The 15,363-nt window shown below is 44.0% G+C and overlaps 1 protein-coding gene across 2 annotated transcripts in view; it reads right to left on the bottom strand.

Moving 5' to 3' along the window:
* Positions 1 to 11,782, bottom strand: part of actn2b (actinin, alpha 2b) — a 39,340-nt gene extending 27,558 nt beyond the window's left edge. Inside the window, exons 1-6 of one of the 2 annotated variants that reach the window (XM_063191212.1) lie at positions 11,483 to 11,782; positions 3,052 to 3,166; positions 1,864 to 1,983; positions 1,664 to 1,750; positions 1,441 to 1,528; positions 968 to 1,046 (exon numbers count right to left, since the gene is read on the bottom strand). In XM_063191212.1, coding sequence (XP_063047282.1) covers positions 968 to 1,046; positions 1,441 to 1,528; positions 1,664 to 1,750; positions 1,864 to 1,983; positions 3,052 to 3,166; positions 11,483 to 11,608 — 615 coding nt within the window. In that variant the 5' untranslated portion in view covers positions 11,609 to 11,782. The remainder of the gene's footprint in view (positions 1 to 967; positions 1,047 to 1,440; positions 1,529 to 1,663; positions 1,751 to 1,863; positions 1,984 to 3,051; positions 3,167 to 11,482) is intronic. The other variant, XM_063191211.1, reaches the window with a different exon arrangement.
* Positions 11,783 to 15,363: the final 3,581 nt, after the last annotated feature.

Below are 15,363 nucleotides of genomic sequence, written 5' to 3'. Positions count from 1 at the left end.
AATAATCGAATCGCTGGCCCCTGCCCAATGCCCTAGCTCCATAACATAATAGAAGTGGAAAAGTAATTGGAAAAAAAGTCAAATCGTATCGTGAGGCATTCTTAAGCATTGAAAATAATCACGTCGAATAATAAGATAAGATATCGATATTGAATCGTATCGTCATGGAGGCCATTTACACCCCTACTAATTATACGGTATATTTCCAAGGTCAGTGTGAGATTTGATGAAAATCCAGAAGGGGGATGCTCATATTTACATTAATCTAACATCATATAGTCTAGATATCAAAATAAGAATGGGGAAGTTCCCCTATCCCCCAACCCCAAATCGCACCCTGGATACTTCCCCTGTGGGTGGAACATTTCATTAGTCCTGTGTCTGGTAAAATGCATGGCTAACGAGTCACACCAGGCTGTTGTGTGTTGTTAGAGTGAGATCACGGTGAGAAGAAAGAGCCAGATTCTCATGAAGCCTTTAGCTGGAGGTTTTAACACGAGCTGAACTTCATACCAGCCATCAAGGTTGGCCAGTCATTCCACATGCCTTGAGGCTGATTTTGCACGTAATTAAACACCCCCTAGGCCAGTGGTTCCCAAAATGGGGGGGTGAGAGAAATACTGCAGAAGGTCGCAAAGAGGAGCTGTTCGCATTAAGCTTTGAATATGCACTATACCGGTGACACAATATATAACCATTCCATAAATTGGTTAGTTACAGTATTCACTTTTCTAATTAATACATTTATTTAGCGCTCATGTGAATTTTAATTTACAAATTAGTAATATTAAGGGACAACAGTTTTTGCCGTTTGGAAAACAGGCATGGGGTTGCGAAAATGTTCTTAGCCTCAAAAGAGCCTTCCAGCAGGAAAAGATTGGGAACCACTAGCCTAGCCTAAAGGCTATAGTGTATCTGGCCCCTGGCTGTAGTGGTTGGTTATTAAGATCCGGACCAGACAGTTGACCTTGTTAAGTTTGGAGTAATCAATGAGGTCGGGACGATGCCTGTGGATCAGGGCACAGAATGCCAAGCCATCCTTCCAGCTTCACACGGACAGGAACAGGTGACACAGGAGAGGAGCCATATTCACAGGTCAATAACATGAAAACACAACCTCTTAAAAGTTCAACTAAGATTCTTCAGTTTGCCATTCCGAGGGAGACCTTTAACATCCTCTGAAGATACTATCGTCAAATAAATAAATATATAGTTACAAAAATTTGTTCTTAGGAGAACCTTGATGTTTCCTCTATAGCTTCTTTAGAGAGCCCTACGGTTCCACCAGAGAGGCAAATTGAACTCAATGCACCAAAGCAAATTGGATATTCATTTCCTCAAAATATCTTGGAAATGAGTTTAAAAAAAAAGCCACATACAGTATAGTAACAAAATACAGAATATCCCAAAACTCTTGATAAAAATGCAATTGAAACTCACCTGACATGGAAGTTCTGTACATTGACATTTCTGTACGGGGCAGTCTTTCTCTGACACCACAGCAGGAGACCCTCCTTGGCAGAGGTTTCTAAAGAGGAGGCCCACATAATACATCATTGTAGCGGTGCTGTACTGCACCAAGGATGCGGTTAAGAATGTTGAACCCCACCACAGCACATCCCATCAGGCCCAGTTTACTGTCTGACGTGGTTTAGCTCTTTACCTTCCACAGAGATGTCCTGAATGGCAAAGCGGAGGATGATGGTCCAGATCATTCCGAGAGTCATCTTTACATTCCCATCCACAATTTCTAAATGAGCCAATTCGGAAAAAAACAACCACATTGGATAAAATGATGCATCACAACACATTACATGGAGATATGAAATAGATGAAAATCGTACGGCTGTTTGTGAGTGTTACCTTCTGCTCCAATAGACACAAGCTTCACTCCTTTGCTGGTGATGAATTCGAGTGCTTTGTTTACGTTGGCGATCTTGTGGAAACGCATCTTTCCCCTGTCTGGCTTGGGTAACCTTTCACCTGTATCAAACATTACAAATGCAGTACAATCACACCTACAGGTATGTACTTTCACCTCATTCCATAATTCCCATCTGCCAGTGCCCACCCTCACACAATTAATATAAAGCATATAAAATACATACAGTAGAAGCTATGACTTGAATAGAGAGATCACATGTGTAATACTTCTACTGTTTATCGTGATAGCCTGATCTTTATTCTGCATAACATTTGAGGAATGAGCACCCCGTTGCTTTTTAATTGGGTTGAGTTGAGCGTGTTATACACCTAGCTAGTTTATAACCAAGCCACTTCACTGTCGCTGCCATACCCCCATACTCATGTTGGACAGAGGGTTGAGCTGCTGAATTAAGCATGCAGGCAGGAGCAGTGAAGTCTGTGGAAGTCTGAAATGTTTGGACGTCACTTTACGCAATCGATCACGTTTGTCGTGACATGTAAACCACTCATGCTGTATTCCTCCTCACCTAACCCACCCCACCCCATGCCCTTCCCTTCTTTGCTGAATGACTAGGTTAGAATAGAGTAGGTTGTCAAAACCCCTATTTTTTAATATACATATGTATCAATGGTAAAGATTATATGTCTCAACTACTCTTGAGCAAGGCACCTAACCCCACACTGCTCCACAGTCTGTAATCAATACCCTGTATTTAAAATAAATGTAAGTCGCTTTGGATAAAAGCGTGAAAGTGTAATGTAATGAAATAAAACGTAATATAATAATCACTGTATATACCAATAATAACCATTTGTTCATTCTCTATCATTTACATTACACTTAGCTGACGCTTTTGTATCCAAGCGACTTACAGTTAACTTAGGTACAGGGTATTGGTTACAGTCCCTGAAGCAATGTGGGGTTAGGTGCCTTGCTCGAGGGCACTTCAGCCATGGGTGAAGGTGCTGATTAGGGTGGGATTTGACCCTGCGACCTTCTGATCTAAAAGGCCAGCACTCTAACCACTGAGCCATGGCTGTCCTGCATGGCCATTTCACCAAACGTTTAATATGGTCAATGTACTGGAGCAGGTCTGCAGATGATTTGATGATGACTGGAAGTACCTGAGATGACCTCCAGCAACAGCATGAGCTTCAGACCGTTCCTGAAGTCCTCCTCGATGTTTTCAATCTGGGTGCCGGCCTTCCTTAGATGAGAGTTACACCAGGCTGTAAATGTCTATGTGGGGAACACACACACACATACAGTACACACACATCATTAGTTCTGTATCAGAGCAAGCAGATCATACAGTAAATGTACAGTGATAGGCGTGCCCAACAATCACTCCTAACACACACGCACGCACGCAAGCACACACACTTCATTAGTTCAGTATCAGAGGCACCAGACTACATACACTCTATCCCAAACCCTAACCCTAACCCTAACCCTAACCCTAACCCTAATGCCAATCCCAAACACATACACACACACAAACACACACACACACACACACACACACACACACACACACACACACACACACACACACACTCACTTCCTTACTCCAGTGCCAGGCAGAGAGCCAGCCATACATACTCTGTACAGCCAGCCAGCATGCCAGCTTCCGGCCTGCCCATAAATCAGCAGGTTTACTTGAGGCATGCCCACCCCTCCAGCCATGATGCATCTGTCCACAGGAATATGGCCACCTCTCTCAGCCTCACAGGAAGGCTTTCAGGCGGGTGGCAGGCATGCATTGGCCAAGCATCCATCACATAGCACTCTCAAAATCTTCCTAAGCCGCCTAACCGCTGCAACTCACATGTAGCACACACTGCCAAATTGCTCATGAGGCTTTGGGCACACCAACATACAGTAGACAGACACAATCTGGGAAACCGCGATCATCCCGGAAAACACCACCAGTTACTAAACATACACGTATTTAAGTTGTGGTGACTGGCCTATTGAGTTGATCTTGTGATCAGAAGGTGGCCGGCAGAGCCACTGGCAGCTTTGGCTGGGCCCAGGACAAGGTCCTCTGAAAGGCCCCCAACTCAACACAGAAAAAAGTAATGAAGTAAAAAAAAAGGGGTGTCAATAACTCAGAGTAAACTTAAAGAAATACTGATAAGAGTACAACACTGTGCAAAGTCAAATTTCCGTCACGATGGAGACAAAAGCCAGATAAAAGCAGGTGGCTAGTGTAATAGCAACTCTGCAGCATGTAGCAACATTGAGGAGAATTAAAGAAGAAAACGTTACACTGTAAAATGAATACTATCTTTCTGTGGGACCATATATTATTCTGAAACGGAGTTAGTTTTGACTCTTTAAGATTCATATTAAGACAGGTAATTTTATTGTGTGCCCAATTGTGGGCCCCCTCTCTCCCTGGGCCCAGGACTATGGACCCGTTTGTCCCCATCTGTTGCCTTGTCTGGTTGCCGTGTCGAATCCCATACCACTAGGAGGATGTGGGTGCTTTACCAGTAGCCTCATCCATGACTGGAGTCCCCCTGATCAAGGCACCTTAGCGCACATTGCTCAAGGGACTGTAAATAATATTCTGCATCTAAATAACTGTGAAGTGGCTTTGGATAAAAGTGTCAGAGAAGTGTAATGTGTAACTTTGTAGTAGAGATGCACCGGATCCTGATTTTTAGGATCCTGCCGGATACCGGATCCACTGCTTAAGATCCGGAACCGGACCCCGGATCCTACGAAAGGGTTAAAACACATAGCCTACTCGCACACATGGACCCTTTTTATTATGTTGGCTAAAACTTTTTTCAAGACTCATTGGCTTACTGCCACACTGCCTTCAATGGCCGCTTCCAAAGGGCTTTCACTCCATGCAGCGATTGGGGTTGTGAAAGACTAACTGAAAAGCCTAGGCTACGTAAAAAGTAGAGATGCCCCAGATCCTGATTTTTAGGTAACAGGAGATATTTCTCCCGCCTTCAAATCATCATTGTCATTAGCATGGACATACAGTATTCATTAACTGGCAGCTTAATATCTAAAAAAATGTCAGCCACACAGAAAAGTCTACAAGGACTCTGTAGCGAGTAGGGACGTGTCCTCGAACTTCTCTTGGTAAAGTTGTCATGAAGTTAATAAAAGTAGTATTCTGTACTTGATTGGTCTATCTCAGCAGCACTCCAATGCAGACCCACAAACTCTCCCTCTCGCACAATCACTCACTCTCCTCTCTTATCAGAGGGCACACACGTATATTTAAAACACCAGAAAGCATTCCTTCCACTCTAGTAAGGACACTGGCTGAATTTATACCACCTAGGCTACTCTGACTTAGAATTAAACAAGAATAGACAACCACCACATTATTGCAAAAAAATGTAGACACAATTTAAGGACACTTCACTTGACAGTACCGTTATAAGTACAGTAAGGCATGACACTATCATAGTAGTGCCATGACTGACGGTCATGAAAGTGCCATAAATGTTTTAATGATTAGTCATTACAAGTGTCATTTGGCTATTGTCATGACAAGTTGAATGTTGGCCTTATAATTATGTCATGACTGTTATGTCGTGCTTATGCTACCCACAATTCAAGTATTATTAAGTACACAAAACATGCTTCAGAGAGCCACTACCTGAATCAAACTAAAAGGCCTATAGGTGTTTGTAGTAGAAGATTCTGTTGGCATGTGTGTGGTTCTAGCGTGGCTCTCTTGAATGACTAGTCAACCACAATGGTCTTTAAGAGCCTTAAGGTATTAAGCTGAGGCTAGAAAAGCCCCAGAGAGAGCGAGAGAAAGGGGAAGGGTTGGGGGGGTGAATATCAGAGTGGCTTGGGTGGATATTGAGTGCGTTTACATGCAGTTCAGTATCCCGAATATGAGGCATATCCCGGTTCTGATCATATTCGGTAATGTGTTTATATGCGCACAGAACGTTATATCCCAGTCTACATTCTTGGCCATTATAGAATTCTCTTGAAATGCGTGTAGCCTGGATACCAGCAACAATGTTCCATGGGAAGCCCCTGTATTCGGGATAAGGTGTATACCTGTACATGCGTCAGTATCCCGGCTTCTTTCGGAGAACTCCACCTAGCATATCCCGATTTCTCAGTATCCCGAATAAGGGCTTATTCTGGATACTGAAGTGTTTATATGCTCAAACGCAAATTCGGGATACTTAATATCCCGATCATATTCGGGATACTGAACTGCATGTATACGCACTCATTGATATGAATGCTGGTGTGTCCTTTTCTAGCCAGCTGATATTACAGTGTTATACAGGGTCAATCACTTGTGGGCCAGGAAACGAACAACATGTACACTGTATCTGGATGTAACGCCACGGCACACAGCATTCTTCCAAAACTGACTGCCAACTTTAAATATACCCATGATTCACACGGCATCAACGAATGCCCACCACTGCACCACCACCATCCTCTTCCAGGCACAAGGTGTGTGTGCACATGCAAGAGCGTGACATAATGGAAAGGTACCACTTCCCCATGAAAGCCCCGGTGAAATGGATCTCTTCAAAGAAACCCCTTTGGAATGTCTGCTGCCTTTACAGTCTTCTGTCTAGCACATACTGTTCACGCTGCTGACACACGACTGCACAACGACCCACAGCACTAACCATCTAGTGAAGTTTGCGGATGATACAACACTGGTGGGCCTCATGGTCCGTGTACCATTCGTTCATTTGTTTTTCGATTCAGAACCAAATAATAAAAAACGAAAAAACGGCTGGTTATTTCATTATTTCGTTTTAGTGATAAACAAAAAAACAAATTTTGATCTGTATTTCCACATTTTATTTTCTACTTCATTTCAAAATAACGCCAATGAAAAAAAGGTTGACGTGCTATTTTTATTTTTTTATATTTTCATCTCTCGGCAGTATGTGCCCCGGAAGTTATAGCCTACAAGCCGACCTCGATTAAATAGGTTAAAAAGCATAACTAAATCCATACTGGATGTTGTCAGAAGAGGTGTTTTGAAACATATATGTGAAATTCACAGCCAAAAAACAAATCCAAACGGCAATGTTTTTATGAAAATGTATCAGTTGAAAGCTTTCATGTCCGTCTTCATGGCCTGACGCGCCTTGCCTGCATGGACGGGCGCCCTCTGTCCATGGTGCTGAAGTCGCGGCACCAAAGGTTATTTTAATGCTAACGTCTCTGGCGGCACTACTCTTATGTGAGAAGCACGTTACAGTTTCATGAGTGAATACGTACAGACAGTCTACAAAAGACCAAACAATACAACCAAACAATAGGCCTACTGTTGTACCCTTTGCCGACATAAGGCTCTCACATGCACATCACAAAACACTAATCCACGCGGCGGGACTATTTTGATTATATTCCTTCCAAAAAAATTCAAAATGACACAAAAATCAGTAATTTGAATTGTCCGTAATTATACCAAACTAAAACGAAAGTATACACGTAGAAGATAGTCCACGTTACAAAACTTCAACAAAAACGCGAGCCATATCACAAATGAAGACCATCCAAAATGCTGGTTTACAGTAAAAATAAATTGAGGCAATTAGCACAGTTTTTACACTGGAAAATGAAATATGAGCTAAAACTTCACCCCCTATCATCAGTACAGTAGGTTACATTTCTGAGTAGCTCTAGGTGCGATCATTCTCTGGCATTTGCAGCTGGTGCAGCCCTTGTATTGCACTGCGAGCAGTCCACGTGTGTGGTGCTAGGTGAAATGTGCACTGGCAGCACTCGTCGTTGAGTTTGGGAGATGTCTTTAGTTGGAGTATTTGAATGTGTAAAAAAAACACGTTGAACACAGTGGCAATGGCCATTTTCAGTAAACTTGGGGAAGTATAGCCTTGCGCCCTACTATTTGTAAGCCTATGCGTCTTGTTTCACCTTCGTACTTCCATCAGCACATTACACTTGCCAAAATAACGTTGATGTGGTGCTGACATTTTACTGAAGCCTAATATCTCGACCAAATCGGGAGTAAATTAAAGTCTCTCAACGTGGCTTGCCATTCCATGAGGGATAAGGACGGAGAATGCCTCACAAACGCGGTGCGTTCCTTTGATGCCTGCTGTGTTAAGTGCTGGCGCATTGTGTAGGTTTAGACAAATGACAGTGATAAACATATCCAGGTCAAAATTACTAACAGGAAAAGAGGGACAATGACAAAGGGAATGAATTCGCCAGGAACACAGATTTTATTTGGCAAACTAGAGACTTTCTAGGGTTCATGACAAAATAATGCTTGGCATTAGATCTGATGGCTAGTGGGGAAAACGTCAGAGGGCAATTCTTTCCGAGAGTCAACAACAACAACACAATATCAAAATGTCATGGTGGACGCGACCACCTGCAACCAAAAGTCAGCTCCTTTCGGTTCCTAGAAAACAGATGCCTTAAAATAATAATAATAGTCCAGATCCTATAGCCAGGCTATCTCCACATTGTTCCATAAGACAGCTTCACTGATAAGCCTAGCTAATAGCTGTAGTAAGCCCACAAGACACCAAAACAGTGTTCGGTGGTCGTTGTCTATTACAAAACTGTTAATAAAACCGGTGGTCTTCGGGTAGGTAAAACTATGTCAGTCGTGCGCGCTGTCAAATGAGAGCCACGAGAAGCGCGGTGGGGCGCAACATCGTCCTGTGTTTCGCATCATCGCCAACGGCAGGGGCAAACGCTAGTACTTCCGGGGCACATAAGGCTGAGAGATGAAAATATAAAAAAATGTAAAATAGCACTTCGGCTTTTTTTCATTGGCTTTGTTTTGAAATGAAGTACAAAATAAATTTTGGAAATTCAGATCGAAATTTGTTTTTTCGTTTGTCACTAAAACGAAATAATAAAATAACCAGCCGTTTTTTCGTTTTTTTGTTATTTGGTTCTGAATCGAAAAACAAAAGAACGAATGGTACACGGACCCCTCATCACCAAGGGCGATGAGACTCACTACAGAGAAGAAGTAGACCTGCTGGCCAGATGGTGCAAAGACAACAACCTCCTGCTGAATGTCAACAAGACAGATTGTTGTCACAAGGATTGTTGTCAACTTTCAAAGGGTCCAAAAACAACTGCCACCACTGACCATCGACGGCGATGCTGTGGAGAGAGTGAGCAGCACCAAGTTCCTTGGAGTGCACATCAGCAACGACCTCTCTTGGACCACCAACACTACATCACTGGCGAAGAAGGCCCATCAGCGTCTCTACTTCCTGCGCAAACTAAAGAAGGCAAGTGCTACACCCTCCATCATGACAACATTCTACAGAGGAACCATAGAGAGCGTCGTGTCCAACTGCATCACAGTGTGGGGAGGAAGCTGCACGGAGAAAAACAGGAAGACACTCCAGCGTGTTGTGAACACAGCGAAGAAGATCATTGGAGTACCACTCCCCTCCCTGCAGGACATTTACACCACACGCCTCACCGGAAAGCACTGATGATCATCAAGACACAAGCCACCCTGCACACAAACTGCTCAGCTCCTGCCCTCTGGAAAGAGGTACAGGCGCCTCCGTTCCCGTACCCCCAGGCTGGCGAGCAGCCCAATGCACCAAGCGATCAAGATGCTGAACACTCAACCCACTCTCCCTCCACTGTCAGCCTCCAGCCAGCCAGGCAACTGACAAGAAACAACCCCCCCCCCCCCCATCCCCCCACCACCATATCTGCGACTGACATTCCACCTGCACTACTATACTCGTGACTGAACTTTCAACCTGCACTAACTCAAAAACATGCACACACACACACACACACACACACACACACACACACACACACACACACACACACACACACACACACACACACACACACAAGCACACTGCACTTTCTGCACTAAACCCAAACATACACATACTGACACACACACACACACACACACACACACACACACACACCCACACACACACACACACACACACACACACACACAGACACACGAACACACACACAAGACGCACACCGCACCTTCTACCTGCACCAAACACATACACACACATACACACACACACACACACACACACACACCCCACACCCACACACATACACACACATACACACACACACACTGCTGCTGGTGTACTTGACAGACCTTTTTTAATATTTATTTTCTTCAAAATGCTACTATTACCATGTCAGAACGCTATAAAGGACTTTTTTTAGGAAAAGCACAAAAGCACAACAGATACCTCTTAATGTACTGTCTGTTGTCCTGCTCTTGCACTTTAAAGTCTGTATGAGCTGTCTTGTTTTATGTACTGAGCTGTCTATTACTCTATCTGCCTATGTATAAGTCTACTGTCTATGTCTATACTGTATGTCCTTACCAACATGTAATCATTAATGGGAAAGCAAGAAATGTAATTTCAAATTCTTTGTATGACCAGTGCATGTAAAGAAATTGACAATAAAACCTACTTGACTTGACTGTATATGTCTGTGGTATGCTTTGGCTCTGAGATTGTTGTTATACTATTGTCAACAATTCTGTTTCATGTGGGTTTAGTTGTCTGTTGTTTCAGTTGGGATTTTGGTGTCTGTTGCTTCTATTGTTTTTGTGTGTGTGTGACACCTAAGTGACTTGGGGAGCTGCTTGCCACCGTTAACTCATGGGTCTCGAGCTGATAAGAGGATTGGTTCAGAGGGAAAGGTGATAGCCTCCTTAAGATGCCAAAGACGCAACCGAGAGTGAGGCACTAATGCAAACAAATCCCATGTGGACTTTTGACTTCCCACAAGATCATAACAGCACTACCTGGCCTAATTTTGGCACAACGAGGACTGCAATTACGCATGGTGTTTATGAAGGTTGAAAAACAACATATTATGTGTTGATTATTGAGTATTGCCATCCAGTGGCACACTACAAGTCCTCCCCCTCAGGTGTGTTTGAAATCTGGTCTAATAGGGCCTACCACAAGAATGGCCAAGGAATGTGGCCAAAGGAGATCATCATTTTTCGTGAGGATTCTTCCAACAAAAGAATTCCGCGCCAAGGACATCGGATTAGCCCACTATAATGCCGTTTTGGTCTAGGGGTTAAATTTAGCCAGTGCATCCATTCTAATCCCAAGGACGTCATCATCTGTTAGAGGCATCTGTTGACAGTCCGCATACCAGGCGTATCAGTGGAATGGCAGCAGTCTCAAGAGCCGCTCTATGGAGCTATTGTTAGCCGGTACCCACCGCCGCATCCATCCCTCAACAGAGCAGTGCCGTCAACTGGAGCCAACACAGACCCCCGCATTAGTCCGAGTGACAGGCAGGGGACAAAGCCGGGGGTAAAATTAGCCGTTTGCGGAAAGCTAGTACTCAGGAATAGGTGATGGGGAGGCAAGTTTTTGTATAGTCTTATTTTAACATACTGTTTTTTTGTTTGTTTGTTCTGTTTAATTGACAAAAGACAGCAATAAAGCTACAGTGTCCTTGACTTAAGTGCACATAATTAAATAAAGAGGTGTGCAATGAACACAGTTTGCTCTTGTGCGTAAACATGAAATGAGTAGACTACTGGTATGCGCTTTGCTTTTTGTTTACCTTCCGCTGTTGTTTTTCCCATGCTGGGTCCAGAAGAAGGTCTCTGTCCCATTCATCTTCCTGCATCATGTAGTCTCCCTCGTCATATCCATTGTCGTACTGCAGCGGGGTCTCCAACTGTGTCATGTTGCTCTGAGTTTGGAAAACTTTTCCTCCGGCTCGCACTCTCTGTCTGCGCTTCTAATAGGAGCTGGAAGTTTAAACGGTACTCTTCTTTGTCCTGCTCTAATATTTCCCTTCATCCACGTCACGTCTTTCTCTCACGCTTTGCCCTTGCTCCCCGACCTGGCTGTCGTCTGGCTGCGGTCGCGTCTGTGTGGAAGTGGCGATATCAATTAGTACCAGTGGGTCACATGATACTAGGTAGGCTCCAGCAGACTCGCTCAGTGGAAAAGCAAAGCTGCTGTCACACAAGAGCAGAGCGAGTGGAAAACGTGAGTGTAGCATACTTCGAAGTGCCGGTGGAACGAGAACGGCCCTGCATAGCCTACAACAATACTACAATTTAATTTAACAAATAGGCCTGATGCGATTTCATTATTGGATGCAGTGGCCATTGTGGACTGTACCAAAGATTCTCTAGGTAGGCCTACCGTTTTACCAACTGTGACTGCATTGTTCCTGGGAGGAAAAACTGATTGAACTTTTGTATCCTAAAAGAGTTGCAAGTATATAGCATAATGTGAGGTAATGTGTGTGTGCTGTGCGCAATTTGGAGGCACTGCCTTTATTAAGCGAGCCTACTGTCCCCATGACATACTTTGCGGGAAACTAGACTGATCAACGACAAAAGGCCTAATCTTGCGCAAGACAGATCGACTACAAAATGGCAATTATAAAGAAAATATCAGGCCATACAAAACACTGTCTATTTATATTTGTATCTTGATGTCATCAGCAATGCTGCAGACGTTGGCACAGCGCACATTCATTCTTCCTGGCGCATGTGCATCTCTACCTCGTCCTGAGCAGCTGTTCATCGCCTATGGTCGAAATGAAAGTAATGCTTGCTTTGGTATAGGCCTACCCGGCGTGGACTGGCAAAGCCAGAGAGCATAGCATGCCTCCGTCACAGCCACAACCAAACATCCATCACGCGATGGAATGTATAGTGTGCGTGTGCGTAGAAATCTAAATTTTTATGGCACACACGGTCGAAAAAGAAGTGGATTCACAGAATAAGAAATGTACAGACTTCATATTTATTTGTCTTATAAAACATTCTTCACACTTTCACAATCATTCAAACATTTAAAAGGAAAATGAAACACAATGGTTGAACCTGGAGTGAGATGTGGATGCTGTTGGCTTCCCTGGCCATGCAGCAAATAACATGACATGATCAAGGAAAATACTGTTATTACGTAAATGTGGAGACTATTCTGAAGACACAACAGTGCACTTGTAGCAGTAGTGTGGATATTCTGATACAATGATTGTCTGTGTTGCACATCCTGCCTGCATTCTATTACATAGGCACTGTAGGTAGGCCTGGGCAAAAAATCGATGTGATTTTAAAATCGAGTTTGAACGTCAAATCGATTTGTTTTCTGAGAAATCGCGTTAATACGATTTTTGCATCTATGCAGTTTATGTATCCAAGCGCACAGCGCACGCATTACGTTCGCCAAGACCTCCGGAGACGTAGGCCTACCTAGTGCATTCTCTGTGTCTCCTCCCCCATTACATGCACAAACAAACTAACCGTGGTGAGTGAAATTGTTAGCCTACACCAAAATATAACGGGTGAAATGAAACCGGTGAGGAATACGGGCTCCTGTTCAAAAAAGGTGACACTACCTCCTATCGTTTTGCCAATGATGAATACCAAACAGTAGGCCTACCACTTTGTAAATGTTGAATGACATGACAGTGTTGTCGTAACGTAAGCTGTAGCAGCCGGACTACAATCTTGTTTCAATATTTGAAACGGAAACATCTCGCGGAGAAAATGGCAAACAACTCTACCCCTACCACGAGTAAGGTGGAAAGCAATCACCGATGCAATTAGCTTAGAACTACCTACTACGGACATGCTTCCAATTTATTCGGCGGAGAAGAGAGGTTTTCAACATATGCTTAAAGTTTTGGATGCGCTGCTTCCTCGCCTGTATCTTAAAGATCGCCTCTCAACGTAATTTAAATAATATTGCCGTGTTCCCAATTGTTATTGAATGTGTTACGCGTTGGTCCTGTTTTAAAAAACGTTCTGGTTGCTTTGTTTCAAGACGTTTTTGCAAGCTGGCAAGGTGGCTTGTGGAGAAACGAGAGAGTGTTCCGTGTTTCTCGTGGAAATGCGTCTCTGATTGGCTCACTCCTCCTGCTCTCAAAGAAACGCGTCTCTGATTGGCTCAGTCCTCCAGCTCCTGGAGGGAATGTAATGGGAAACAGAGTCGCCACTTCCCCGGGTGGTACTGCACTATAGGGGCGCCAACGGAGGCGTGCAGGCTCCATTCAGGGCTGTGCTCTTTCGACAGCGACCCCTAGGCGAGCTGTAGGCACGGAGCAACCGGAGTGAGCAGGCTTTATGCATGAGGCTTTGTGCTGTGTGTGTACCTGAGAGTAGCAACCAGCTGATAGCTAAGCTAAGCTATGTTTCGGGCCACCAGACGTTGCTTGTTTTGAAAACAAGCAGAAAAAAATTACTCGACATGTTTTTAGATAAATGGGTCGATATAAACCTTTGTGGGCAACGCCTTCTTTCGACGTGACGAAACACAGAAAGGCTTTCGTGATTCGCTCGTTTCTCTGCATTATTGATGTAAATTGGGAAACACCGGGAAACACAGCCAGGAGAGTTGGACGCCACCGCTATGAGAGCCTTGCAAGTGAGTTTAACTTGGGGTGACCGTCCGATCTTCGAAAGGAGTGAGTAAAACTGAGTTTTATCGGAAGTTGGCCTTTAACCAACATATGCGAGTTGAAAGGTATCTCTCTCCCTCCCTCTCTCGCTCGCTCACACACACACACACACCAAGCACACGGAGCACTCCGTCTCTCGCGCGCTCTCTCTCCCCCTCTCTCCAAAGCCCCACTCGGACTGGACTTTAATGAGGAGACTAGTGGTAAAGTAATAATAACCGCGTCTGAACGCGCCATGTCAGTAAAGATAGCGGCGATATCGGTAAACTTCGCCGAGAGTTTTACCACCTGTGAAGCAGTCCGGAGAAATTACCCCCTGTAAAACTAGTGCTACTCCTGTGCGAATGCAACCCTATGATGTCTGATTAAATGCATGAAACGCGATATCTAATCTACTCAGGCTTGCAAACGTTGCCGTCTTGAAGTAAGCATTGTTTTAGGGTGTTGCTCCAAAATGTTTTCGCTGTGTTAACGCAGCAGTGTTCAGATGCATCGACATGTATTCAGACGCATTACCATGGGCTTTGATGGGTTGGGAAACCAGCAGGCAACCCCTCACATTTTTGTTCTTTTGTTTTGTTCCCAATTGGTCATTTCTATTACTAGCAATGTTCTGAGATAAAATTACATTAGGCTATTTTGACCTGGAGTTCCCAAACGTTACTAGAGCCCTCCAGATACCGGTAGATTCCAGCCAAGCCCCCCCTGACATCGGACGTGCCACACAATTTTTTTCTGTGCACCCAGTTTCACACCTTGATAAAGCTTGTGTATTCTTAAGACCATTACTACTAGTACTACAGAAAGCATAATACATAAATATTGTAAAGAACAAAATTATTCCACTGGGACTATTTTTGGTTTATTTTGGCTGCTTAGATTATTCAATTAATTAAATTATTCATTTAATTTTGCTATATTTTCCTTGCCAACCTGCCACGGCCCCCATGGCATCCTCTCACGGCCCCCTAGGTGTCCCCTGCCCCCACTTTGAAAACCCCTGCTATAAGCTACCCCAT

Source organism: Engraulis encrasicolus, chromosome 24, assembly GCF_034702125.1.
Source record: "Engraulis encrasicolus isolate BLACKSEA-1 chromosome 24, IST_EnEncr_1.0, whole genome shotgun sequence".
NCBI lineage: Eukaryota > Metazoa > Chordata > Actinopteri > Clupeiformes > Engraulidae > Engraulis > Engraulis encrasicolus.
The sequence above is the reverse complement of the archived record's forward strand: the minus strand, read 5'-3'. Positions and strand labels throughout refer to the sequence as shown.